This window comes from Nannobrachium achirus (assembly GCF_963921795.1).
Source record: "Nannobrachium achirus genome assembly, chromosome: 22".
In the NCBI taxonomy this organism is placed as follows: Eukaryota; Metazoa; Chordata; class Actinopteri; order Myctophiformes; family Myctophidae; genus Nannobrachium; species Nannobrachium achirus.
The window spans coordinates 27922623-27950289 of record NC_137829.1 but is presented as its reverse complement, the minus strand read 5'-3'; the positions used below and the strand labels follow the sequence as shown (position 1 = coordinate 27950289).

The window sequence follows — 27667 nt, the reverse complement described above, 5'->3', positions numbered from 1 at the left end:
AGAGACATTGGCCCCATTACACTCTGGACTGGCTGCTTCCCCCCGGGGAGGCAGGGCAGTGGGGAGAGAGCGCCGGCCTACCAAATGATTGCTCTGTTCTTCGCCACAGTGTGGAGCTTCCCTTTAATCATCTCCCCCTTTTCAGAACTTCTCCAGTCGTAGCCTTGGGCAAATCACAAGCACAAACTTACCGCCATTTCATCAATATTCTGTCATTTGGCCTCACCATGGGATTCCTTGTGTGATAAATTGTGCTCACCATGATAAACTATATTGCCTAACTGTGCAGTCACCAAGGGACTGAGCCCTGGGTTTTTGCAGAATATTGTGTAAAAAGGACCTCTGTGAATATGCTACAGTACACTGTGGTGACGATAGACAAAGTGTTGATAGTCATGAAGAATAAAAGCATAGTAGGAAGACTCAGCATGTACACATAATCAGTAAACCTTTTTCTTTTTTACTTTGTTTATTAGATTTTCAAATGAAGCATTTAAGGCAATAAAGTGATACAATAATATGAAGCTTCTTTTTGTACAAACATCAACTATACAATAGTGATAAAAGGATTGCATGTAACCAGTAAACATTTTAATTAAATCTAAATTTGAATTAGAAGGCCAAATAAAATGTTCCTTCAACAACACAAGCACGGTAATCAGTGTCTAATGAAACATCCTTTTGAAGCACGTAAAAGTAGCTTACCTCAAATGTCCTTCGAATCTCCTAGGGTGGCCACGTAAAATATTTTGTTGTGATGTTAGTGGTATTTCTCTGGTGCCTATTTTCATCATAAATACTACAGTATGTATTAGATTTTCTTTAGTTTATTTATTTATTTTCTAAATTAGCCCAAAGAGACTGGGGCCATTAAGAGGTAATTATGCACCCCTCATAACAACACTTGTTTCAGCTATTTCTGGAACAGTGAGTGGGATGATATATAATTTATTTATTTCATTTCATTTTTTTCATGGGCAGTGACTGAGAGAACCGGCATCACATTGAACAAATTGTGTGATTCATTATTTCTGGTGACATAAAAACAGACAAATAGGCACCCCAAAAAGCTCCCATTAAAGGATTATTCATTTATTTATTCGAGGCTCAAAGTATCTTTCTCAGACTTCTGAGGAAATGGTAAGAGGTTTGTGCCTTGAAACATTGCAAATTAAATTGCAAATTAGTGTGCAGATCTTTTGGATTTTATTGGTTTTAGGATGTCAATGACTTATTTTTTTTCTTTTTTTTTCTCAATCATTTGATTTGATTTCTTCCGTGCCTGTTGTTAACCATTTTAATCCTTGTGTCCCAATTTTGGGTTATGTCATCATTAGCTATACCACTAACTAACATTACAGACTTCTCGTGTTAAAGCAAGGGTCTTCAACGGGGGGTCCGTGACCCCTACGGGGTCCTCAGAGTTACTACAGGGGGTCCTCCAAATCTTTGTGTGATAGCAAACATTTTTCTCCTTTTTTTGTATGCATGCACTTGAATCCTATAGTGTCCATATCCTGAGAACTTTAGCCAAAAATAGCAGATCTACTAGCTCACAACGCCTCACAGCGCCAGGCTTGTAGATCAGCTATTTTCGGCAAAGAGGTTAGGTGTAGAGGGGAAAAAGAGTAGACTATGTACAGAGTGAAAGGTCAAGTTTATTAAGTATTGATGGTTCAAGTGGTTAAATATCTGAAAACACAAATTCACATGAATCCAAAATACACTGATGATTGTGCTGTCAAACGATGAAACTATATGGAATCTGGGGGTCCCTGCTTCATCTCTCTCTCTCAACCCTGTGTTAAAGTAAGGCAGTGTATTTTAAAAGAGCTTTCCCATCAACCGTTGGTTATACAGTACTAATATTAGAAAATAAATCTGACACCAATTCTAGTGACTCAGAGATAACCCTGTATATCCTGTTACATTTAAGACAGTGTGGCCTATAGGGACATACTAGACACATGCTGTAGATCCATTATTTTATTTCATCGCATCTTTTGTGTGCCTTATCTCCGTCTCCAACATTGCAATGGCGTATTTTAAAAAGTACCGTATGCATGACACCGTGGGAGGAATGATAAATATTCATAGCCTTTGTTTATTGCATCGCTTGCATCTGTGTCTTTCCTTCAATCTCTGTCAGGTACAGCATTAAGATGGATCTTTCGGCGTTTCTGCTACTGTTCGGAGGCCTGTGTGGTAAAAGAAAAATCAAAACAAACTGAAAATAATAGCCACATTTGAATAACAATAGGATTTCACTTCACGTCAAGTGTCATCTGTGTCTGAGAAGCTGCGCGAGAGCTGTCTCACAGGGCTGTCGCAGACGGTGCCATCACTCGCGGGGGTCATAAGAGTGATATACAGGCCGGGCGCATGCCGTTGCTTTGTTGAGATGTCCGTGCTAAATCACGCCCCAGCATTCTGCTCTGGCAGATTTATGCCGGGACATAATCAGGTGTGATCAGGGGAAAACAAGGACAGAGTCTGGAGCAGGCCCGTGCACACATAGGCATCAAAGGGGGCTTGAGCCCCTGCCCTTTTATCCGTCTGTAAAAAGTGCCCTCTCCAGACCATGTACTGTATGCAGTTTTTGCTATGGTGAAAGAAATGCCATACCTGAAGGCAGCATTCAAGAGAATTGCCGTGTCCAAACTCTCCTGAACTCGAATGCAGCATCTTATGTTGAAAGAATTGCCTTCTCTGTGTTAAAATCCATGCCATTACCGCAATATCTCCAGTATTCACTTGATTATGCTTAGTTAAGTGTGGTATCAAGAACCAAAAATAGCCGACATCCAAGCTCACAACGCGTCCCAGCGTGACGCGTTGTGAGCTTGGAGGTCTGCCATTTTCAATATTTTCATCAAAAGGCCCCTTTTGATCAGCCCCTGCCATTCTAATATTCTCTGCACGTCCCTGTCTGGAATAGTGCTGAAAAGAGTGGGGCTATAGCATTTACAAAGGCTGCAGCTTGCACTGACACAAGGGCATAGCTTCATAGAGCACCGAAGTCTGGGGTCATTTACGCATCGTACCTGGACGCATTTTGTTTTCCTCCATTCTGAATTCCATTAGACTTTTTTTTATATTTTGTCAAATAAGAACTAGCTTTTTTCCAAAAATATAAACAAACAATCCCGGCAGTTTGACTCATATGGATGAGAAGAATCAACTGACTGGAGATAACTGCTGCCGAATTAGTAACATTTTCGCCAATATCGCAGAGACAGTTTGTTTATTTCTGTAGCACAATGCTTATATGAGACAATTTTGAGGTGATTTTAGGACTTCGGTACTCTATGGCATAGTACCGAAGTCCTAACATAACCTTAAAATTGTCTATGCGGTTGTTTTGATGCGTAAATCCATCCCACGTACAAATTATTTGTCTCAAAGCCCCTGTGTCGTTTTCTGACTGGTGACTGGATCAGAACCCGCTTTGGTGAAACATTGCCATCTGTGGGAGGAGTGAACACTTGGAACCCTTGGTTGATCGCTGTCTTGCCTCATCTATTGCAGAGTCACAGAGGGGGAAATATTTGCTTTTGCCCTCTGCTGATGGATATTGATTGGATGGAAAGAGCCCACATCTATATGCACTCTGGTGGCTACCTGCTCGAAGCGTCAACCTCTGTCACCTTTGAGGCGACTGCATGCTAGACAAGGACAAAAGGATAAAGCAGGGGATCTACTGGCATATGTGGAGACAGACTATCCTAAAACATTAGCACAGAGGTCATTTAATTGTTATCATCGCTGTCTGGAAGAAACCCTGTATCTCCATTTTACATCTACTTGTGTTTTTCATAAATGAATGCCCTATTTTGTTGTGTAAAAGTAGCGAAAATAGCCAATCTACAACCTCACATCGTGATGCGATGCACTGTTATAGATCGCTCTTAATAATAATGATCAATAGATATTCCCAACATAGGGAAGGGTTGAAAGTAGGTTTTATAAATATTTAACTAATGAAAAGTATGACTTATGACTAAATAATAACTACATCGTAACACCGGTTCTTTTTTCATTTCCTCAAACAGGGGTCCTCCAAAACTTCCAATCCTTTTTATATTAACAACTTGAACCCTAGTGTCCATATTCTGATCTTCATCGTAGGGTTGTTCGATTAATCGATTTTTAATCGTAACCCGTTTTTTTTCTTTTGGACGATTTAAAAAAATGGAAATCGTAAAATCGATTTTCACTTTAATTAGGGAAATTCTTACTCATTGGAGCCTTGCACGCGCAAAAAGTACACAGCCCCGTCCTCCTAAAGCAGGACGACAAGGTCCGACACCAAATTAATACTACTTTCTCTCTGATGTGTCATTTCTTTGATGCGCGTTTAGCGCACGTCAGACTGAGCAGAGTTCACCACCGCACTGCGCTCACTCGCGATGGTTCAAGCAGAAAACAGAACAAAACGCTGCTGAGCTGGTAAACTTACTTCTTGTTGTAGTTTGAAAGAAGCTTATTAATTCTGTGTTACCCACCTACTGACTGTAGTCTCCTACTGTCCCTGTCACTGTGTTAATTTTGCGCCGGGAAGCGAAGCGCTTCGCCTCCGTTTACAATCAGTCAACATCTCCGTGCATGAGTGGTGCAGGGCAGGGGCGTAGCCAGGAATTACATTTTGGTAGGCGAAATGCCTACCAAAATGCCTCACCAGCCTCCAAGAGCTGGCTTGTTTTGGCTGTTTTGTCACTCACTATTGATAATGAAACACTAAGGACGCTAAGTTAACTTCTGTATGTGATTGTTGCGCAACTAAAGTTATTATTATTAATACCCTTATTGTTTTATTGCATTTTGCTATTTGGCTATATAAAAAAAAATCAAAAAATCAAACAATAATGAAAAAAAAAAAACATTTCCTTGCATTTTTTAATGAAAACAAAATAGTTGAAACAATGTATTATTCTTTTAACAAAAAATCAAAATCGAAATCGAAAATCGGGATTTCAGAGAAAATAATCGAGATTTTATTTTTTGGCCATATCGAACAACCCTACTTCATCGTCCATATTCAGATCTACAAGCTCACTTGTGAGCTTGTAGATCGGCTATTTTCGGCAAAGAGGTTTGGTGTAGGGGAAAAAGAGCAGACCAAGTACAGAGTGAAAGGTCAAGTGTATTAGGTAATGACGGCTCAAGTGATTAAATATCTGAAAACACAAATTGATGTGAATCCAAAATACACTGATAATTGTGCTGTCAAACGATGAAACTATATGGAATCTATGAAAAGGTAGTGGGGGTCCCTGCTTCTTCTCTCTCTCAACTAAGGGGTCCTTGGCCTGAAAAGGTTGAAGACCCCTGTCCTAAAACGTTAATGGTTTTGGACATACAGGGTTTCCGCCCTGACAGCCACGTTATGCTTCTGTCTAGCCAATATTATCTCTTTTTTTTTTCTTTTTTTTTTTTTGTAATATGTAAAAAGTGCTTTAGAGACAGATGGCGGGTCTTGGTTGAGAGAGTCTGCTGTTTATGGGTAGACCTGGAGCCCAGGAGAAGGGCTTTATGAGGTGTTAGACACCCAGTGATTAAATAGCCATGTCCAGGGACACGCACCCATAGGGCCTCCCTGCACTGACACTCGACACTAGTGCAGAGCAAGCTGAGTGTTCAGTGCACAAACACAACCTATACACACACTTGGAGGACGGTCTGATCTTGCCTGTCGGTCTGTCTGTCTGTCTGCTTGTCTCTGTCCGTCTTTCTGCCTACTGCAGGGGTCTTCGACGTTTTCAGGCCGAGGACCCCTTAGCTGAGAGAGAGATGAAGCAGGGACCCCCACAACCTTTTCGTAGATTCCATATAGTTTCATCGTTTGACAGCACAATCATCAGTGTATTTTGGATTCATGTAAAAAAAAATGTTCAGATATTTAACCACTTGAACCGTCAATACTAAAAAAACTTGACCTTTCACTCTGTACTTAGTCTGCTCTTTTTCTCCTCTACACCAAACTCTTTGCCGAAAATAGCCGATCTACAAGCTGAGCTTGAAGATCTGCTATTGTTGGCTACAGTTCTCAGAATATGGACACTAGGGTTCAAGTGGTTAATATAAAAAAAGGAGGGGAAAAAAAACTTTCTGTCACTCAAAGATTTGGATGACCCCCTGTAGTAACTCTGAGGACCCCCTAGGGGTCCCGGACCCCCTGTTGAAGACCCCTGGCCTACTGACAACATTTAAAGTGAGGTTGGACCTTCATATAGCCTATAGGGTTGTATAGCTATCCAGCCAATTCCAGTCCAATTATTGTCTCCACCAGCCGAAGGCTGAGGGAGAGTATGTTTTCCCCTCCGTCCGTCCGTGCGTCCGTCCGTCCGTGTGTCCGTGTGTCCGTGTGTCCGTGTGTCCTCGCAGTTTGTGTGCAGCTAATCTCAGTCGCCGTTGGCCCGATCGCTGCCAAACTGAGCACACACACTCCCTGGATGCCAATCTAGAACCTCTGCCCCACATTTTTCAAATCAGCCTCATGGTGGCGCTATAACAGGCCGATTTGTGTGGCCTGGTTGTTACCAGCTAATCTCCGGCGCCGTTGGCCCGATCGCTGCCAAACTGAGCACACACACTCCCTGGATGCTGATTCAGAACCTCTGCCCCACATTTTTTAAATCAGCCTCATGGTGGCGCTATAACAGGCCGATTTGTGTGGCCTGGTGGAGACCTGTGCTCGGAAGAGCACTGCTTCTAGTTGTGATTCTATTTGCTAAAAAAAGATCTAAAGAAATCACACTCGTATGAACATAAAATAGTAGTCTTTCACCTGCTGTTGATAGCTGTTGCTCGTGTTACACAGATATTAGTGGCCTATTAAGTTTGGAGTAATATAGCCGAAATAAAGCCATTTCACCTTCCCCACATTACACACCAGGACTATATCAGGCCGGGAACACATTTTGCTGTTTGGGAGGGGCTTACAGTACATGTACAGTATGTAGCAACATATTTGTTTTTGTAGGCTATTTCTGATTTAGCCCCAACTAAATGGGTTAAATATATCGGCAGAATCTGCTTTGTTTCACTTCGATGTATGTACCAAAAGCATACTTTTGAGACCTGTTTCACTAATGACGTTGTCTTGTTCACAGAGCCCAGAAACAACAGGTAACAATAACACTGGCCATTTTCTGGACTCTTGAGATTATGCCCATGGAAGCAATACCACCAAAAGGTTCCACTAAAGTTCAACATCGTCCATTACAAGAGTTCTGACATATAGGGTTCTTAAGAATGTGATGAAGAGGCAGAGTTATTCTTACTGTGGGCTTTCTCTGTTTGAGAAACCCTTCAGCCTGAACTCAACGTGGTCACTGGTCAGAGAGAATCTCATGGCATGGAAAGCGTTTGGGGGGGCAGGGGTGTCGCACCAAATTCTGGGGCCCTGGGTACAAGCATTCACTGCAGGGCCCCCCGCATGAATGTTCTTCATAGGGCAATTTTGTGCTTTAGCTATTGAAAAGTAGCAGATATACAAGCTCACAGCGCGGCACGAGTGCCGCGCTGCGAGCTTGTAGATCTGCTATTTTTTTTAAATCGTGAACATTTGTGCAAGTCCTTGAATATTTCAAATCCTTCTAAGGTTTTTTGAAAAACCTATGTTTCTATGTCAGTGGTGCTCAAACTTTTTTCATGTGAAGGACCCCCAAAATGATATGTATTTGGCCACAGACGCCCATCTCAAAATATTTCGTTCCAGGTACCCCCCAGAAGCAAAATTTTAGTTACAAACGTTCGCTTAAAAAATACATATATTCAAAGATTGGCACACATTTTCACGACTTTTCAAAAATAGCAGAGCTCGCAACGCGGCACTTGGTGCTACGCTGTGAGCTTATATCTGCTATTTTTCAATAGCTAAAGTATAAAATTATTAAGACCCCTCCGCTTTGGGCCCTAGTAACTCAGTCCCATGCACTCCCCCCCCATGTGACGCCCCTGTTTGGGGGGGGGGGGGTTGCTGAACCAACTCCTTAACTCTGTAATTGAGATGCACAGAAGAATACAGCGTTCGTATCAAATGAAAAACTATTTTAATGCAAGACGGGAGCAGCGGTTGCCAGGGAAAATAAGTTGATCGAGGAGTTGTCTGCCCCTTGTGGTTTAGTGGCGAGACCTACTGCCCAGGCTATGATTAGCCGGGACATGCACTAATTTAGCTCAGACTCGCGGCAGAGGGATGTGCTTAATGTCAAGTAACTGTAGCGATGACATCTGTTGACATTAGCTTAGAAACAAAGGACTCACTGTTAATTTATCAAAACGTCGGTGTATGTAAGCGGCCTGAAACAGAATGTCTAACAAGGACAAAGAAACGAGAGAGTGAGCGAGAGAGAGAGAGACATTCTTTTTTTGTATAATTGAACAGAGAGAGAAATGGAGAACAGAGATGGATAGGGATCAAGTCAGGCTAAGGGTGATGTTGCCAGTGAGCTGCGTAAACGACTTCAGAGGTAGAAGGTCCAGCTTACACTTTCATATCACTGTCATACTGAGGTGGAAACCTTGTATGAGACAAAATGGTTACTTTTCAGAAAGTGGGGAAAAATTACCAAAAGATGATCCAATATATATATATTTTGTGACAAGCTCTTGTTAATACTTTTCATTGTTTAAATGGTATAATATACCCACAGACACGCTTAACCACTGTCCCTTTGAAAATAGTCCAAAAATAGCAGATAGGGCCTATAGACAAACCCACAAGACAAGCTCGCAACACATCGCATCACAACGTTATTTGCTCTTTACTTAAAAGTAGGCAAAGTAGGGCGTTCATTTATGGAAAAAGAAATCACATCCAGTGAGTTCATTAAGCGTCCCGCAAGGCGTGGACAATATGGGATGGGATGGGACATACAGACGGAGGACATATTAGTATGTACATACAGAAAAGAAATACTATATATTAGGGCTGGGATGCGATTAAATCTTTTTATCTAATTAATTACAGGCTCTGTGATTAATTAATCGCAATTAATCGCATTTTAATCGCACATTGATATTTGACCTGAGAAGCATTTTTTTTCAAGTAAAACACATTTTGTTGTACGAGTGAAAAAACGAGTGAGTTTTTTAAATAAAAATTTCACATCCACTGGGCCAAGCAAAGCGCTCTGATCGGCTACTTCTCCATTTGAGTTTGTTGTCTCTTCTTGGTTGGTGCATCGCTATGATCTGTGGTGCAAAAACTTAGTGCGATTAAAATGCGTTAATTTATTTAATCGCGTTCATTTTCTGTAATTAATTAATCGCAATTAATCAGTTAATATATATATACATATATATAATATCTATATATCTATATATATATATATATATATATATATATATATATATATATATATATATATATATAATAATACGTATATATAATATATCAAACATATAATTATCAGAATGTCTGTCTGTCTGTCTGTCTGTCTGTCTGTCTGTCTGTCTGTCTGAGTGTCTGAGTGTCTGCCCGTTTGTCACTTTCACAAATCGTATGCTGTATATTAGCATTTTTATCGTGTATCTATTCTGCATCTAGCATGAGGCATATCTAATTCTTACACACCTTTGGTGTCTTTCTGAGTCTCTGTCTGTCTGGCCCTGTTACAGCGCCACCAGGAGGCAGGTTTGAGTAAAACACATTTTTGGACAATACTTCTACAGATTTTGTCCAAAAATCACACAGATCGGTACACAGTATCTCTATAGCCATTAAATGAAACGGCTATTTCTTACATTGATGCTCCTACATATTATCATGCAAGCACCAGTTAAAGTTACTTTCCATCCCTCATACAGTATACTGTGTGCACAGTGCACACCCCATAACCCACACAATGCACATCATTTCGGAGCTCATACTGTATATGGAGATACAAGGTTTCTGCCCGATAGGGGGACGATATGAAAGGTTGACAGCTCTTCAATGGGGCATCATCTCTCAGACAGTTAAAAGAACGCTGGGTCCCTGACATCCTCCAGCCGGCAGGAGTGTGACAGAGGCTTCAAAGCGGGTGACACGTCAGCGTTTGATCTGAGTATAGGCAAGGGCATCTGAACACCACTGGCCAGAGTACAGTTGACTCACATTGACTCACATTGGTATGCTGGTGCTGAACGGTGGCATTCAGCCACACTTCTCGCCGAAGACACACACACAGGCCAATAGCGATACATGGTGCCAGCTGGGTCCATGCATGGATGCATGGCTGCATGGGTGCGCGTGCGTGCACTCACGCAGAGTGCACAAACACACGTTCATTATATGAGTTCAAAGACGGATAACAAATGCAGTTGGAAATACACAGAGTGTAGGTGAACCCAACACAGCAGTGGTTCTCAACCAGTGGTCCGGGAACCACCAGTTGTCCTTGAGGGGTTTCCAGGTGGTCCCAGGTGGTGGTGTAAAATGAAAGCAAATGGACCGTACTGCCGGGTCCATTTAGTTTCATTTTACGCTCTCAAGAGTTCAATTATTGTTACACATCTGCATTACTTAATTTACAAGAAGTCTACACAATTAGAGAATGTAGATTTATTTTATTTTGGTCAGCGTTTGCTCTGTTATCTCTGACTCTCCTATGGCACCACATTAATACAGCATGGACAAAAGCTTATCCAATCCAAGTTTTGGGTCTGAGTCAGGCTACATCTCATCGGTGGTTCGTGGCTTAAATCTCCAAAAAAGAATGGACCTTGAAACGAAGAGGGTTGAAAACCACTGCAATACAGAATGAGCCTGGAACATTATGATTTCGTGCTATACGTTGTTTGTCTTTACAGGCTACCCACTTCTTTTCTCCAATAATGAGCATTGGGTTTGACATTGGATTCTGTATACTCAGTCCGGTGTGTTGAAACGTGAGGCCATGCTTTTTAATCCCTTTTTAATAATATTTACTTGCTGAATCATCCTCTTTATAGCCAGTGTTGAATTAGTCTTGGGTCGCGCGCCCCCGCCGCCCCATATCTTTTCTGAGCAGGGGTCTCGCCTCTCACGCAAACGGACATGCATTGATCCCAAACCCCCCAAGTTCACACCTCGCAGCGCTTTAGTGTCACAACAGGGTGTTTTAACAAAGAAACAAGCCTATATGCATATCAATAGACCTGTATAGTAGGTGTTGAGCGACGTTCGCGGGACGTCTCTAGATAAGCAACGCCCCAAACATTGAATCACCAATGCACCACTGTTTATAGCTGTCTACTACTGTCGACTTATCCTCCCTGTTTCCCTGTTGGTATTCCTCTCGAAACACCAGCAGACAGTCGAGATGAAAGCGAGTGCGAAAAAGTTTACAACTGACTGATCGATTGATGTTGAGAATACACCCAGCAAGATCCTTAAGGTTGATTTAACTCTGAAAGTGCAAAGATTGACACGTAAGGGGTCCAGTCCAGGGCCTTATTCACAAAGCTCCTCACTATCAAATGTGTACTAAGAGCTGGATAGCGCACAAAGGAAAAAGACAGTTCAATGAGGACTACACTAACGTTTGAGACCAGCGAGACAGACCCATCCCAATAATACAATGGATGGGGAGAGGAAGTGCCGAAAAAGAGGAGCACAGTGAAGTAATATATGTCTCAGGACAGAAAACGGGGAGAGGGCGGAAATAGAGCAGTGGTGTAAAGTGACTAAGTACATTTACTTAAAGTTGTACTATGTAACTTTTTTTATAAAACAAATCTTAAAATTCTCCTAACTATTAAAACACAAAAGTTTTAGAAGATCCGCGCCGTGAATTTCAGCCTGTAAAGCCTTCTCTATATGTAAACTGAGATCCTTGCCGGGGACCGGTTCTCGCGCGAAAATTGCGTCATCACACTACCGGCCAATCACAGCGAGGGTTATACAACTGCCGGCCAATCACATCGCATCTTGAAGTGGGGTCGCCATTTTGTTGTCGCCGGTTTGTACCATCCAGTCTCTAGGTAATTTCGCCTACCAGGCAGGGTGAAGGAGTGTATCTCTGGAATTACTGAACGCACAGGAACAAGGGACCCCTCCAAAGATAGATCTCAGCGAGGTGGAGGCAGACGCGGGGGTCTGAAGGTACGAAAAACGGCCGAAAGACGCGGACGCGACCGCGGTTCGCTATAGGGCTAATGACCACTAGGTGAGCAACTTACACAGTATGGCTTTAAGTACTGTACTTAAAGGGGAGCTCCGGTCGTTTTCAAGGGCTTTTTCCAATTCAGCTTGGGTATTCTGAAGTACGTTTGAAGTACACCACTGTCAAGGTGGGGAGAGAAACTAGGGTGCTCCGTCACACACACTGTCTCTGTGTCTGGAAGCTGCAACATAGAGATTCCCTTTCTGTAGGCATGGCCTGACAGCGTCCACACTCGCACCAGTCCGTGTTGTTGGCTCTGGGTGGTCCCTCGGGCTCCGGTGGGGCTGCAGCTCTGGACGCGTCTCTCTGTATCTCTTGTTCTTCTCTTTCCCTCAATTCTTCCTGCGTGTACTCAGGTTCAAACATGTATGGCTGAACAGCAGATTCAGCCAACATATTTAAAAAGTCCTCCTCCTCGTCGAAATACTCAAAATCTGTCTCTGAAGCCATGTTTTACTACTGCTGCTGCTACTGCTACCTTTGTTTTGGTTTGGGGTTCGTGGTAAACTGCTAGCCTACTACGGTAGCCGTTCCGGGTCAATCCTACTGCAGTTTCAGTAGCTTACGGACCATCGTCTAGCTACGTCATAGCTTTCGGGAACCCAGGCTTTTCATTGGCCAAAATAGTCTATGACGTAGCTAGACGATGGACCCCTAGCGGCCACAAAACAGTAATGTAAGGAAATAGACCCATTTTAGTATGAACGTAGCTGACTAAAAGAACACAGACTTGGTTGAAAAAATTTGATTCGAGTAAATTTACCCCCATTGATTCCGGATGGTGACCCGTTTCAAAACGGGTCACCATCCGGAATGAATGGGGGTAAATTTATTGTTATCACATTTTTGTCTTAGGAATGTGACGAAAACCAAAAAAAAATATTGAACTCTACTCTCCATGGCGTGACTAATCAATATAAAAAAAGTCATTTTGGGGGTGGACTACTCCTTTAAGTACAGTTTTGAAGTATTTGTATTTTACTTGAGTATTTCCAGTTTTCAGTTCTTTTACTTCTACTCCACTACATCTCGGATCTAAATATTGTACTTTTACTCCACTACAATTATTTGAAAACTTTAGTTACTAGTTACTTTGAAGATATATATTACAAAACATACATTAATGCCCTTTTCTATACCTTGGCTATTTGAAAATAGCCAATCTACAAGCTTGTAGATCTGCTATTTTCAAACATGTTGTACTTTTACTTTTGGTACTTTAAGTACATTTTCATACCAATACTTTCGTGCTTTTACTCAAGTACATTTTGAATTCTGGACTTTTACTTGTAATAAGGGTGCCCTCACACCAAAATACCTATGAGAGTGGAATCCGCGTTCCGTCAATGCATTTCAATGAGAGTGAAGCGGTTTCATGCTAGCAGAGGATTTCTGCAAAAAACGCTCCCTTATCATTGAAATGCATTGGCGGAACACGGATTCCACTCTCATAGGTATTTTGGTGTGAGGGCACCCTTACAGAGTATTTCTACATTGCAGTATTGATACTTTTACTCAAGTAAAAAAATTGTACTTTTTCCACCACTGAAAGAGAGTGACAAATATGGTTGAAAAGGAAGAAATAGCAGAGAAAGACTCCACTCTTCTGCAGTTTTTTGTGAATTTAATCATGACTAATCACTCCCCATTATTCTGAACCCAAGCACTTTTTTTTGGTGACCTCTATTAAAATTCCAGCACTTTTTAGGTGACCTTAACCAAAAACATTGACAAGCGGATACATTTGCGTTGTTTTCTTTTTTCTTTTTCTTTTTTCTTTGTTTTGGGGCTTTTATGCCTTTATTGATAGGACAGTAGACTGACAGGAAATGGGGGGAGAGATGGGGAGTGACACGCGGCAAAGGTTGTCCGGATCGGGAATCGAACCGGCGACGCCGCCAGGCATCCATGCCTATGTGGCAATGCCCAAGTGGTATGCGCAATTGCGCATGGCCAGCAGGCGCCCTGCGTTTTCTTTATATATATATATATATATATATATATATATATATATATATATGTGTGTGTGTGTGTATATATATATGTATATATATGTATATATATATATATATATATATATATATATATATATATATATATATATATATATATATATATATGTTACAGTCAGTTTGGGTAACTCAGATCGGGGTAAGAGCGCTTGTTTTGTAGTTCACCACACACCCCTAACACCACCTGGATCAATTCACTTTGATTCACTTTTTCTCTTATCAGCGCACCTGTGTAATTCTGCGTATTCACCATGAGATGGCGACAACAGCCATTCACTTGTGTAGTCGCTGACGTCACTCGTTTGCGACCACTCTTTCTTTGTTTATCTACTAGCCTAGCTCAGCTGTGTTTAGCCATTAGCTTACTATGCCTAACTCTAACCCTAACCCTAACCTTAACCTCAGTAAAACTATGCCTAACCTAACCTAACCGGACCCTAACCTCCGTGGGGTGAGGTGCTATCATTCCTGCCGACGCTACGTTGTTGTCATTGTTGTGGATCAAAGCGACCGCTTGTTCCGCCCCGCGCCGCACGACGAGCGCTCCTGTTCTCAATTTCACTGAAACTAAAAAAAAAACTGTGACATATATATCATTCTTTTTAATCCAAGTTGAAGCAATGGAAACATCTCAGCTGTCCTTTTGAGCCTCTGCAATCTTGATAAATACAACACTGAATCAATGCGGCACATTTCCCAACTACATTATGCCTTCTTCTGTAAATCTGAAACTAAATCCGCATTTGCAAAGTTGTCCGAAACTGATCCCTTAACCACACACCCTGGGGGTACTGTTAAAAGATTCTGTCACCAGCCAAAAGCGCTGCCTCAAACCTCCAAGAGAAACAGATTATAAATAATGTATGATACTTAAAGCAGAATAATGAAGGCCACACTGTGGGGTTTTTTTTTTTGCACTAGGTTACCACATATGGATGTGGGCAATGTATAGAAAGTTCCAAATGCTGTTTGCCCAAACTATCTTAAACTTAGAGTAGCTGTAAGGAGTAGGCTTCCAAGACGCTTTGCTTTTTACCACAAGAAGCATAATTCAGGGGGAGTTGTGTCGTTCAAACTGTCCACACATGTAGAGGGAATGATTAGGGAGGTGTATGCCATTTGTGATTGATTACTTAAGCCCCTTTTAGCACCACACAACACTACACCGAACCACACCGCACCACATAAACATATCTACATTTTCCATTACACAAAAGTACCCCTATCCGTAAGAAACAAATTGACCCTTTTAACTGTGATTATAATACAATATAATTTTGTATTACAACTATCCTAAATTATAATACACTATAATGGATTATAACTGTGATTATAATACACTATAAAGTATTAATGTATTACTAATTATAATACACTATAATAGATTATAATAGTGGTTATAACACAATAGAATCTATTATCATGTAAGTCAGTGGGTGATCATGAATTTATGAAGTGTTTGGCCCTGTTTGGCCTAGCTCAGACGAGTCAGACCTACTCTAGATTGGATATTTTTTAGTAGCACGTTTAGTACCGCTTTCACACCACTCTACCCAGGTCTTGTAGTAGAAAAAACCTGGCACAAGTGGGCGGTGTGGAGTGGTGTGGTGTGGTGTGGTGTTGGGCCATGTCAGTGGAAAAGGGGCTTTAGATGAGGACCTGCTAATGAATGCTATACACTATTCAACAAATAACTTGACAGACAGACAAGATCCCAGCCTGCATGTCCCCACCGCACCTACTCCTCTCATGGGTGTCTTGTCAACACTGATTACAGAGCCATAACTACCGCACACACTAATGGCACCTCTCTTAACCCATTCAGAACAGGTACACATTTTGTGTATCATTATTTTATGCTTTAACTATTGAAAAATAGCAGATATACAAGCTCACAGCGCGGCACCGAGTGCCGCGCTGCGAGCTTGTAGATCTGCTATTTTTGAAAAATCGTGAAAATTTGAATGTTGACCCGATTCTATAAGTGTCTTTTGAATCCTTCTAAGATTTATTGAAAAACCCTATGTTTCTATGTCAGCAATCTGGCCAGCCATCGTCAAAGAAAAGGTCCTTTTCACTTAACTGGAGCTCAGTTAGTCTGTTCTTGAGAGACTACTTTGTCAGTGGTTCTCATACTTGTTCATGTGAAGGACCCCCAAAATTATATTTATTTGGCCACGGACCCCCATCTCAAAATATTTAGTTCCAGGGACCACCCAGAAGCAAAATTTGAGTTACAAACGTTCGCTTTGAAAATACATAATAGCCAAAGATTTTCACACATTTTCACGACTTTTTTCAAAAATAGCAGATCTACAAGCTCGCAGCGCGGCACTCGGTGCCGCGCTGTGAGCTTGTATATCTGCTATTTTTCACTGGTTAAGGCATTCAATAAGTCTTAGACCTAAATGGGTTTTAATGTCATCAGGCAGCTGAATAGTTCCTATCAAACATCAGGATGATAATCATCAGTTAGGATGTCATTGAAAAAACAAAGGCAGTGTAATTTCCTGGCGTGGAGGAAGAGGGGGGGAGAGGGGGTTCTTCGGTCTGATCTCTCGTAATTATTTTGATTAGAAACATCACCTGTATTGTCTTGACGGCTGTTTGTAGAAAACGTGTGCACTGCCTTCCACTCCATGCTTCGTTGGCGTGATGCCGTGTCTGTTTGTCATCTTAGCGTGGCAGATTGCTTATTGATTTGTTTATTTTGTTGTCTGTTCAGACGCGTGAATGCGGTTGTCCCGCGGAAACCGTATACTAGTTGCATTCACACCCTGTTTCATAACAATCTTTCCCATGGCATGATAAACAGTATGGCAGAAAGGCAGTGCAGTTCCATGTTAGGTCATGTAAATTTAATGAGGCCACATTGTATTAATTATGAATGTGATTTGCGTGAGACATATTTACACATTTTCATTTAAAAATTAATATTCATTTATGCATTTGTAATGAGTGTGTGTTTTGCTGTCTCCTAGTTGTCCACACCACCCTGCCAACTCTCACCACCCGTTCCTCAAAGACATAGTGCCACCTTGTGTGCATTGTTGCACATTACATGCCAGATTGCTTGTTGCAGTGGTTTTATTAATTCATGGGCAGTGATTCACTGAAGACCGAGATGGGCTTCAGTGGCATTTACTGTAACAGAGGCAAACTACACCTTCGCTGTTTTGTTAAGAGCTTCAGTTCATCCTCTATAAAAGGGACTTCACTTCTTACTCACATGCTTAACAAAGCATATTCCATGTTAGATCACTAAATCAGTGGTTCTCAAACATTTGCTTGGCAAGGAGGACCCCAAAACGGATACCACCTATCTGAAAATGTGTTTGCGCCTGGGACTCCCACGTTTTGTCAAGATTTGTCCAAATGTTATGAATATTTGGCAGTCTCCAATTACACAACGTGTCAACCATTCTCGAAAAATAAGATAGTTAATTTAGCATAGGGACCCCTCCCCCCCCCGGAACCCCCTCAAGGATCCCCACTTTGAGAACCACTGTCCCTGATCAATCCTTCAGATGTGTGTGAGGTTTTCCTTAAATATTACCCAGCCAATCTGTTGCAGTGAGTGGCGTTTGACCCTCTGGGTAGTATCAGGCCTGGTGGGGAGTGTTTTGACATCTCCTGGGACAGGATTAACACATCAAAAGCAGCGTTGGGGCCTTGAGCAAGCATAACACTGTCATCACACCACCTTTCATGTTCCGCTCAGGTTCAGTACAATTTTTTTTGCGTGAAGCCAACAGCGTGTCAGACTGAAGCCGATAATGGAGATGACCTGCCACTATCAGACTTTCCCTCTGACTTCGGGGGAATGTCAAATCCTGGGTTTCTTCGATTAAAAGAAAGCCAGCCTCCATCGTGAAGCGAGCTATGTCACTGGGCCAAGCTGTTATGGATTATTCATCCATCTATTATGCCGGGTGGTTCTCAACCTGTGGGTCCACACATGATTTTGGGGGTCCCCAGCCGATCTTGTAGATCGGCAGAATCTTTATCTGTGGGAACTTAGTCAAACTAAACGTAACGCAACGCCTCAACTCCTACAATTCCAAGTGCTTGTCAGGGTGGAGGGGGGAGGGGGTGACAGTTCAAATATGATTATTTCTGGGGGGTCCCCAGGTCAAATATGATTATTCTGGGGGGGCCCCAGGTCAAATATGATTATTTTGGGGGTCAAATATGATTATTTTGGGGGGGCCCCAGGTCAAATATGATTATTTTGGGGGCCGCTGCAAGTTGACATTAGCCTGGCTCCAGCCCATACCCGGCCACTCTTTGAGCCGACTGCTTCTCTGAGTCTGAAATCAGGCCAAGTTGACATAGTCTTAAATGCAAGGTTTGTTTTACATATTTCTGAATAAGAAAATGAAACCCAAATGTATAAATATGAGATTTCAGACTGGTCAGGGTCATATTCTAATCCCTCTCATGATTCCATTCTTCTTCCCCTTCTCCTTTGTCTCTATCGAGGACAGTTTAGTCAATTGCGCGTGCGTGCGTGCGTGCGTGCGTGCGTGCGTGCGTGCGTGTGTGCGTGCGTGTGTGCACGCGCTTGCGAGTGTGCGTGTGAGTGAGTGAGAGATTAATTTAAATAACGTGGTGGTAGGTGGTAGAATATAGTGTGACATATTCAAATACTGTTAGAGACCTGCTAATATACCTTTACTGTAGATACCAGGGTTCAGAAAGGAGAATTATTATCATTAGTATTAGTAGTAGTATTAGTAGTATCAGTATTATTATTATTTTCTAATTTGCCAGGGCTGGGCTAAAACAGCATAATCACTACTCCCCAGACATAATGTATGCATGTGGAGACTACACCATTGAATAATCGGTAAGATAGAGGTCTCTTTTTTAGTTGTTATTAACTTGCTAATAAAATGACAATTGTAATTAACAAGAAATGTGTTCAGGAAATCTCAAGAGCTTAAAGTGATTGAACTCGGATTGTGTAATGTACCTACAGTATGTAATGAGGAATCTTTCTTTTTTTCTCTCGCCATTCACCCTGCATTGTGAAACTCAAAATCACATTTAGCACATGAATGGACTTCAATGAAGCAGATTCTGCCAATAAAGAGTGAAATGGCCGTATTCTTGTTATATTAATCCTAATCATGTGACCTCTAACATCACAGAATCCAGAATCGTCTTTCAAATTCAAAGGGTAATATAACTAAGCCATTTTACCAAGTAACACATTTGTCATACATTATCTTGGCATACTCTGTATGCTGCCTGTGCCAACTAAATAAAAGTCTCTGGAGGAAGAGTGCTGGTACCTCTGATCATATACTATCTTGGCCATGTACTGTAGTTATAATTTACAACCCAAAGTTCTACCAATGTTCAACAATACATTAAGGAGTGAAAGGGTAAACCAAGGTTAGTTTTCTGGCACTGGGATTAAGATGGATATCCCCCAACAGACGTCTTCTTCGTGTCTTACAAACACCAGCTGAGCATGTGATGTTGTCAGTGGAACACCCCTGATCTAAACCTGATAGACTAAGAGAATGGTGTCATATATTGGCATTTTCAGAATATATTTATAAAGTGGGGGATAGGAGGAGAAGGGTGACTTTTAAATAGACAAACTTTCATTTTATATTAACTCTGTATATATTCTATGTGCAGCTCTATGAATGTATTTACTGTACCTGTATGTGTCTTGCTTGTATTATGAGTTGCTGGCTGAGTTTACACTGGAATGTTTTTGTTTTTGTTTTAATTGATGTGTAATTGATTGATTCATTCATACAAACATAATAAGCTTTAAAAAGTTGCTGGATTTCTTCTAAATAAGCGCATTGTGTTTCTATGCCCAAAAGTGCTATCTCTTTTTTTTTAACAAGGACCAACAACAAAATGAGTTCAAGTGTTGAAGCAATTTTCGCACATACTGAATAATCAATCAATTTTAGTTTTGTCTTCTTTTAACTACTTGAACCCTAGTGTGTGGGGGGGGGGGGGGCTCAACCCAATTTACCAAAGATGGGTCCCAACCCACTGTTCTGGAAACAGTGGATTAAGTGGTTTAAAGAAAGTCTCTGGCTAACATTATACCCTTCTCTAATGCAGGTGATTGACATAAAGGAGAAGCTGAAGTTTTCTAAGAAGTTTTGGTCCACTCTTCCCGAGGAGATCTGCGTGGAGAACAACGTGACGACCGGTGAGACCGGCGACGAGCAGTGTTGGAACGGACACACCAAGGGCAGGTAGAACATCATAGCATTAGTATCTAGCAGCATATTTACAGCAGAAATTCAAAGGCTGCTATCGCCTGCCTCAAATACTGTCACAGACCCCACACCCTGTTGTGCGATAGCCCGGCTATGCTATAGCATTATTTGGTTACAATTTTCATTGCAGTGCTACACTTTTTCAATCAATCTTACACATTTTCAGTATAACTTATGGAAGGATTTTTTTTTTAAATCTCAGAATTCAGATGTATTTAAAGCAGGAATTGTGAGAGAAAAACTCAATGCTCAAATATACAGTACATAATAAAGTGTGTGGGGGAAAAAAATTGGAGATACATTTAGAGTCACAATTTAGGACTTTTTTTAGTGGCAGAAATGGGTTTTTATTGCGACCGTTAGGTCGCAGTTTAGTATCAAAACCTCCACCGGCCGTCCGGCCGTCCGTCCGTCGGTCACACGTCACACGTCACACCTTTGTTTGTGTACGGTGTGATGTCATACTGATGTCAGCAGTGTGATGTCATACTGATGTCAGCAGCTATGTCTCTATATATGGAGTTATATGTTGTTCGTGTCCAAATATGGGGCTTGTGAGGTCGGACTTAGTGAGATTCGTCGGTTATCTCCATATATGGAGGGAGAACCAGCTTATGAGCCGATGAGTTGTGTCAGAGTCGAGATCCTGCTTGCATCTAATCTGTCGGTAGATAATGCCGGTCTTATATAAGGGTCATTTGTGTACGGTGTGATGTCATACTGATGTCAGCAGTGTGATGTCATACTGATGTCAGCAGCTATGTCTCTATATATGGAGTTATATGTTGTTCGTGTCCAAATATGGGGCTTGTGAGGTCAGACTTAGTGAGATTCGTCGGTTATATTTGTGGAGATAAGCGACCAACGGTCACTTATCTCCCGATTAGGGAGTCTTACTGGTAGTAAGTGGCTAGTAAGTTAGAAGGCTATATGTAATGATTTAGGGCGGCATTATTATTTCGTTCCTTGTTTACTTTGTCTTAGATTCTGGAGTGCATGCCTGGATTGTTTTTTTCTGTTCCTCCCGTTTGTTTTCCAAGAGCACCTTACACATTTTTGATGTACGTTTGAGAGTACGGAGCAAACCGGTTATGTCTTCTTCTTACGAACGATGCCGAGAGACTTGAGAGAAGTGAATGCAGTTGGGGCGGAAGGTTGCATGGAGCTGCCTCACAAGGAGTTTCTTGTTACAAGCAGCGTGTTTTCCCTGGGGTGATATCTCGAGTGTGTCAACATGACTGTCTGGGTGTAGGTCACATGTTCATCCTGTCAATGTGGGTCTCTGCTGCGTCGGAGCCTACAGATCAAAGCCACAACGAAACCCATGTGTGAGGCTAATTTACACTTTGTCGCACTCCCCCACAACACATGTCACTTGACAAATGTATATGTCATCTTTTGTCAAGCAAAGTATTAATTAGCCATTTATCTTCTCTCCGCCTGTGAGACTTCATAATACTGAGAATGGTTTGCGGCTTCTATCCGAGAGAGTTCCATAGAATTCACTGCATCGAGAGGGCTCAGAAAATATCATGTTAAGCGTCAGTACATTCAGACTGGGTTTGTCCAGTGTGTACAGTCTTCAGTTATAATGTTAATATTAGTAATACTAAATAGTGTTTTTTCATAAATGTCCTATGCAGTGTTGTAATGTAATTAAGTACATTTACTCAAGCACTGTACTTAAAGGGGAAGACCACCCATTTTCAATATTGAACTATATCATTAATATACCTTAGAGGAGTTCCCCCCCTTCTGTGTTACCTAGAACTGGAGGATTGATTTTGGGGTTTGTATTGTAAAGTACAACTTGATGACATCACACATTGTACTTTACAATACAAACCCCAAAATCAATCCTCCAGTTCTAGGCAACACAGAAGAGGGGGAACCTTTTTTTTATTTCCACACAACTCCTCTAAGGTATATTAATGACATAGTTCAATATTGAAAATGGGTGGTCTTCCCCTTTAAGTACAATTTTGAGGTACTTTTACTTTACTGGAGTATTTTCAATTCCACTACATCTCAGAGGCAAATATTACACTTTTACTCCACTACCATCATTTGAAGACTTTACTAGTTACTTTGTAGAAACATACGGTACATGAACCACTTCAACCTTAAACGTTTTTTTGGCCATTTGAAAATGGCTATTTTCAAATAACTTTTATACATTTGAAAACGTGTGAAACGGGCATTCTGCATAATGACGAGTACTTTCTACTTTTGGTACTTTAAGTACATTTTGATACCAAAACTTTTGTATTTTACTCAAGTAAATCTTGTAATTTAGTATTTCTACATTGCAGTATTGATACTTTTACTTAATAAAACAGTATTGAGTACTTTCTCCACCACTGGTCCTTTGTCTACGGTGCCAGGTACTTCCCTGAGGTGCAGAAGGACGGACTAACCAATCAGGTGAACAACCCGGAGGTGGCTGTGGACATCACCCGCCCTGACACGCTCATCCGCCAGCAGATCATGGCTCTGAGAGTAATGACCAACAAGCTGAAGAATGCTTACAATGGCAATGACATCTACTTCCAAGACTCAAGTAAGCGATAATATTACCTCACCTTGGAATGGTGCTTTAATTGAGTCATCTTTTAAGTCATATTTTTGCATTTTTACTATGTCTTTATAAAGTGTGGAAAAGGTGGAGACTTATAAATAGATGACCTTTCATTTTGATGAACTTTTATATTCTATGTGCAGGTCTATATGAATGTACGTACTGTATCTTACTCAAAATCAGGTTGTATTATGAGTTGCTGGCTGAATTACACTGGACTGTTTTTGTTTGAATTGATGAGAAATTGATTGATTCATTCATTCGTTGAAGCAATTTCCGCACATCATTTTTAATAACAATATTGGTTCAATATCATCATTTGCCCGGGGTGATATGCCTGTATGAGGTTGGATAGACTCAGGCAATGATGAATGCCGGGTGATCATCTGTTCATCACATGCCCATAGCCTTATCTATTCGCAAATAGCATTTGATCAACAATACCTGATATCATTTACAAGAGTGCAGTTTTACTTAACTTCTGGAGGTGTATTGCTTATATAAACAAACAATGTAAACGAGGTCTCGGTTTTGAGTCTGAAATGAAAAGTGTAATCATGAATCATGAACGTGAATGAATGTAGATTAATGAGAATGTCAATGAGAAAATGAACACTTTTAATAAATACATTAAAACTAGGCCTACTGTTAATGAGGACATAATTCATCTCAGTTTATTACAGCATTTATTGCTTAGATAAATCAACATGAATATAAACAAAAGATATTGGTATCTATTGTTGTTGTGAAATATTATAATCATTAATGTCCAACTAATTAGAACATGAATCAACTTAGTTTAACATAGGTCCTTATCACTAGAATACTGTCATGTGCCTGCACTTCTGGGGCTTCTCATTGCTGGACGCTGATTCTGCCAAAAATGGGTTGACATTCTGTCAAAATCTGCTGTGTGGCTTGAGAAGAACTTTGAACAACATCCAAGATTTCATGCACCGCCATGGAAAACCCAAACAGGTAGTTTCCCACCGGGATTTCCCCAAAAGTGTGTGCAGAGAGTTGGCTGAGAACACGCGGCGGGTGTTGCTGGCCAGGCTGGACTGTGTTTGACAGAATGTCAGACTCATCTCTTGTTCTATCCTGTGTTGTTGTGTATAAGCAGTGGTGTAAAGTAACTAAGTACATTTACTTAAGTACTATTCTCAAGTACAATTTTGAGGGATCCAAATATTGTACTTTTACTCCACTACAATTATTTGAAAACTTTAGTTACTAGTTACTTTGCAGATATAAATGATTATATTATAAAACATGCATTAATCCACTTAAGCACAATGCATCGCGATGCAACACATTGTGAGCTTGTACTGTTAGATCTGCTATTTTCAAAAGACTTTTATACATTTGAACATTATGAATAATGGGTACTTTTACTTCTGGTACTTTTTAAGTACATTTTGATGCCAATACTATTGTACTTTTACTCAAGTAACTACACTATAAAAACTGCTCAAACATTGGCCAAATTGTCAAATAATAGAAAGATGCAAACTTTTTTCGCTACAGTACAAGTTTTGAGCTTGTAGATCTGCTATTTTCACAGCTTTTATCTGTGGAACCGAGTCAAACTAAATGCCTCAACTCCTACAATTCCAAGTGCTTGTCAGGGTTTAACTGGAGCTCAGTTGTAACTCAAGCTCAGTTAGGCTGTTCTTGAGAGGCTAGGGTGGGAGGTACCCAGTTCAAATAATTATGATTGATTATTTTTGGGGGGGGGGGGGGGGTCACGGCCTGAAAAGGTTGAGAACCACTGGTTAACATGTAGTTGACATGGGGGGGGGGGGGGGGGTCACGGCCTGAAAAGGTTGAGAACCACTGGTTAACATGTAGTTGACATGGGGGGGGGGGGGTGTCACGGCCTGAAAAGGTTGAGAACCACTGGTTAACATGTAGTTGACATGGGGGGGGGGGGGTCACGGCCTGAAAAGGTTGAGAACCACTGGTTAACATGTAGTTGACATGGGGGGGGGGGGGGGGGGGGGGGTCACGGCCTGAAAAGGTTGAGAACCACTGGTTAACATGTAGTTGACATGGACATCACAATAACATTGTCACTGCAACTATAACATCAACTAATATGTCTGGCTGACATATGATAATTTGGTGGTAGAATAGATTGCTGCCCAGCAGAACAAATTATAATCTGCATAGGGATTTCGCCACCTAGTGGTGACTTGGCTGACAACACGGCAGGTGCTACTGGCCCTCAGAACACACAGCCATTCTGTGAACCATGGAAGGTCACCGTTTTCTGCTCTTTGTTTTGGTTCCTTTGTGTCAGCGTTGATTTTGTCGTCTAAAACGAAGAATATCAGTTGACTACCTTTTTTCACTGATGAAAAGTAAATAAAAACTAGATAAAAACTACGCTATGATGACTAAAACTAAGACTAGATGTACTGATGATTTCGTCAGCAAATAAAAAGCCAGACTAAAATGTAGGAGGGACTAGTGGAGAAGAGATCTAGTAGAACTAATATGTTATGTTTGGTTGCACTCGGGTGTTGTGCTCTGAAAATAGCAGACCTACAAGGTCACTTGAGCTTGTAGATCAGCTATTTTCAGCATGCATCCAAGTGTAAAAATCAGGCATTTCTGTCGACAAAATCAATCAGGTGTAGTTGACTAAAATCGTATGATATTTATTAGACTAAAACTATAAAAAGTCAGATGACTGAAACGTGACTTAAACTAAATCAAAATTTGCTGTCAAAATCAACACAGTGCTTTGTGTCTGGATGTAAATTAAGTGACTCTGCAGCTGAGAATTCTACCACATCATCTGCAGCAACTGTTTTTGACATGGTTAGTTCCTTCAGCAGCACGGTCGCTCAACGTGACAGTTCATTACGTAGTGACACGGTAGCTTGCAATGATAAGCTCAAGAATTCAAAGCTCAATTAAATTCATCGCCCTCTTACCTTTGGAAAATAAAGGTAGGTAGGTACATAATGAATTCATCATGTAATATACAGTATATATCACATAGATGTATGGCAGCTAACCAACCAATTCCAACACAAGCCTTATCTTCCTGAGGGGTTATGGCAGCTGACCAATAAACACAGCTAAATTGCCTCCACAGGCTCGACTGGCATCGCGAGCGACCTCGCTGCTTACAGTAAGTAACGTGGTGAAAATGTTAAACTGGGAAGAACCACAGTTGCTGCGGAGGATGTGGTCAAACTCAGGGCAGAGGAGTTTATCCAGGCCCAAAGGAACTAAAACACAGAGCGGAAACCAATCCCCTTCCCACAGTCAGGGAATCCCGGCGGGACTACCATTTAGTTGGCTGGGATAGGTCCTTGTTGACAGTAATGGTAATATATTTATTCACTTGAGTGTTGCTCAAATGCTGTTTTATTCTTCCCTGCGTGAATAATAAGGCTATGCTTATGTGGTAAACAAATTATCATCCAGCATTTGTTGTTGCCGACCTCCAAAACGCCCAGTTGGCTAGCTTGGAGTGCCTGGCAGGTGATAATCTATCACAGTTCTATTCCTTGTCTAATGTTTCTCCTCACTTAAGGCTTCACTTAGCTGACTGGATTCTCAAATGCTCTACACTAGGTCCCATCCTATTTCACCACACAAAATGTCCATGCCAAAAATAGCTGATCTCAAGCTTGTAGATCAGCTACTTACGCCGAGTGCTGGCCACAGAGTAGGGATGCTAGGGTTCAATTGGTTCTTCTTTCTAAAGCAGTCTCCTTACCAGGGATCATCAATATGTCTGTACAATGTGTCCGTGGCAATTTATCATAATACCCAATTACTGAACGTCAAGTCTCCAGTTTCTCTTCAGAATATTTATGACACTGATTTACTACGACACCATGTCCACTGGTACTAGCGGTTCTCAGACATTTTATTTGCAAGGGCCACATTTGTACACTCAGAGTTACAGATGTACAGTTTCTGGTAATATCATTGTTGCCTAATCATTTTGTATGTCCGTGGCAAAAAATGTCCACCACGAGCCAACAAGGCGATGACCCCTGTTTCTAAAGCAGCCTCCTTGCTCTTGCCCGTGTTGCAGGTGATGAGGGCAGTGGATCAGGCAGTGGCAGTGGCTGCACCGAGGCCTGCACTACAGAAGCGGACTTCCCCGCCAGCGAGGCTCCCGTGGTTGAAGCGGACCGGAGCGGGCCCGTTGTGGAAGACTCAGCCACACTCTTTGCCCCCTCGCTAGCCCTGCCAACCATGTTGGCCCTCTCAGTCCTGGCACTTCAACGACAATGGAGATAATGCTCGAGGAAGTGGCTAAACTTGGGACAGCAGGGTTTTCTCTCTTTTCACTGTTTATTTCATTTTTTGTATTCAGGCAGATTCGGAGCGACAGTCAAGCAGACAGTCGTCAGGCTGGCTTGGCCTCGAGGCAAAGAGGGGTCTCTGCTCTAAGAAAGAGCAGTCATGCATCCTGATTTCCTGCCCTTTCCAAAGATTGTGCAGTGCCATCCTTAGACTTGATATGTTTGGCATCACACCACTGTGTAATGTTGATGCCCACCCCGATAAACTTTGTTCCAGAGGCTGAAAAAAGAAAGAAAAAAGAAACACAATTTTGTTTGCATATGGCAGATGTTAAAGAAGGATTCAGTGTGGTAAAAAAAAAAAAATCCCATGCACTTTGATTGTTAATTATTTTGAAGGCAGTGTTGTTTGTCG

General features: G+C 41.4%; 1 protein-coding gene across 1 annotated transcript in view; it reads left to right on the top strand.

Moving 5' to 3' along the window:
- Positions 1-27247, top strand: part of LOC308307873 (glypican-6-like) — a gene marked incomplete at both ends in the record, with an annotated part of 162731 nt that extends 135484 nt beyond the window's left edge. The window contains 3 exons of the mRNA XM_080753192.1: positions 20240-20376; positions 22785-22960; positions 27039-27247. Coding sequence (XP_080609318.1) covers positions 20240-20376; positions 22785-22960; positions 27039-27247 — 522 coding nt within the window. The remainder of the gene's footprint in view (positions 1-20239; positions 20377-22784; positions 22961-27038) is intronic.
- Positions 27248-27667: the final 420 nt, after the last annotated feature.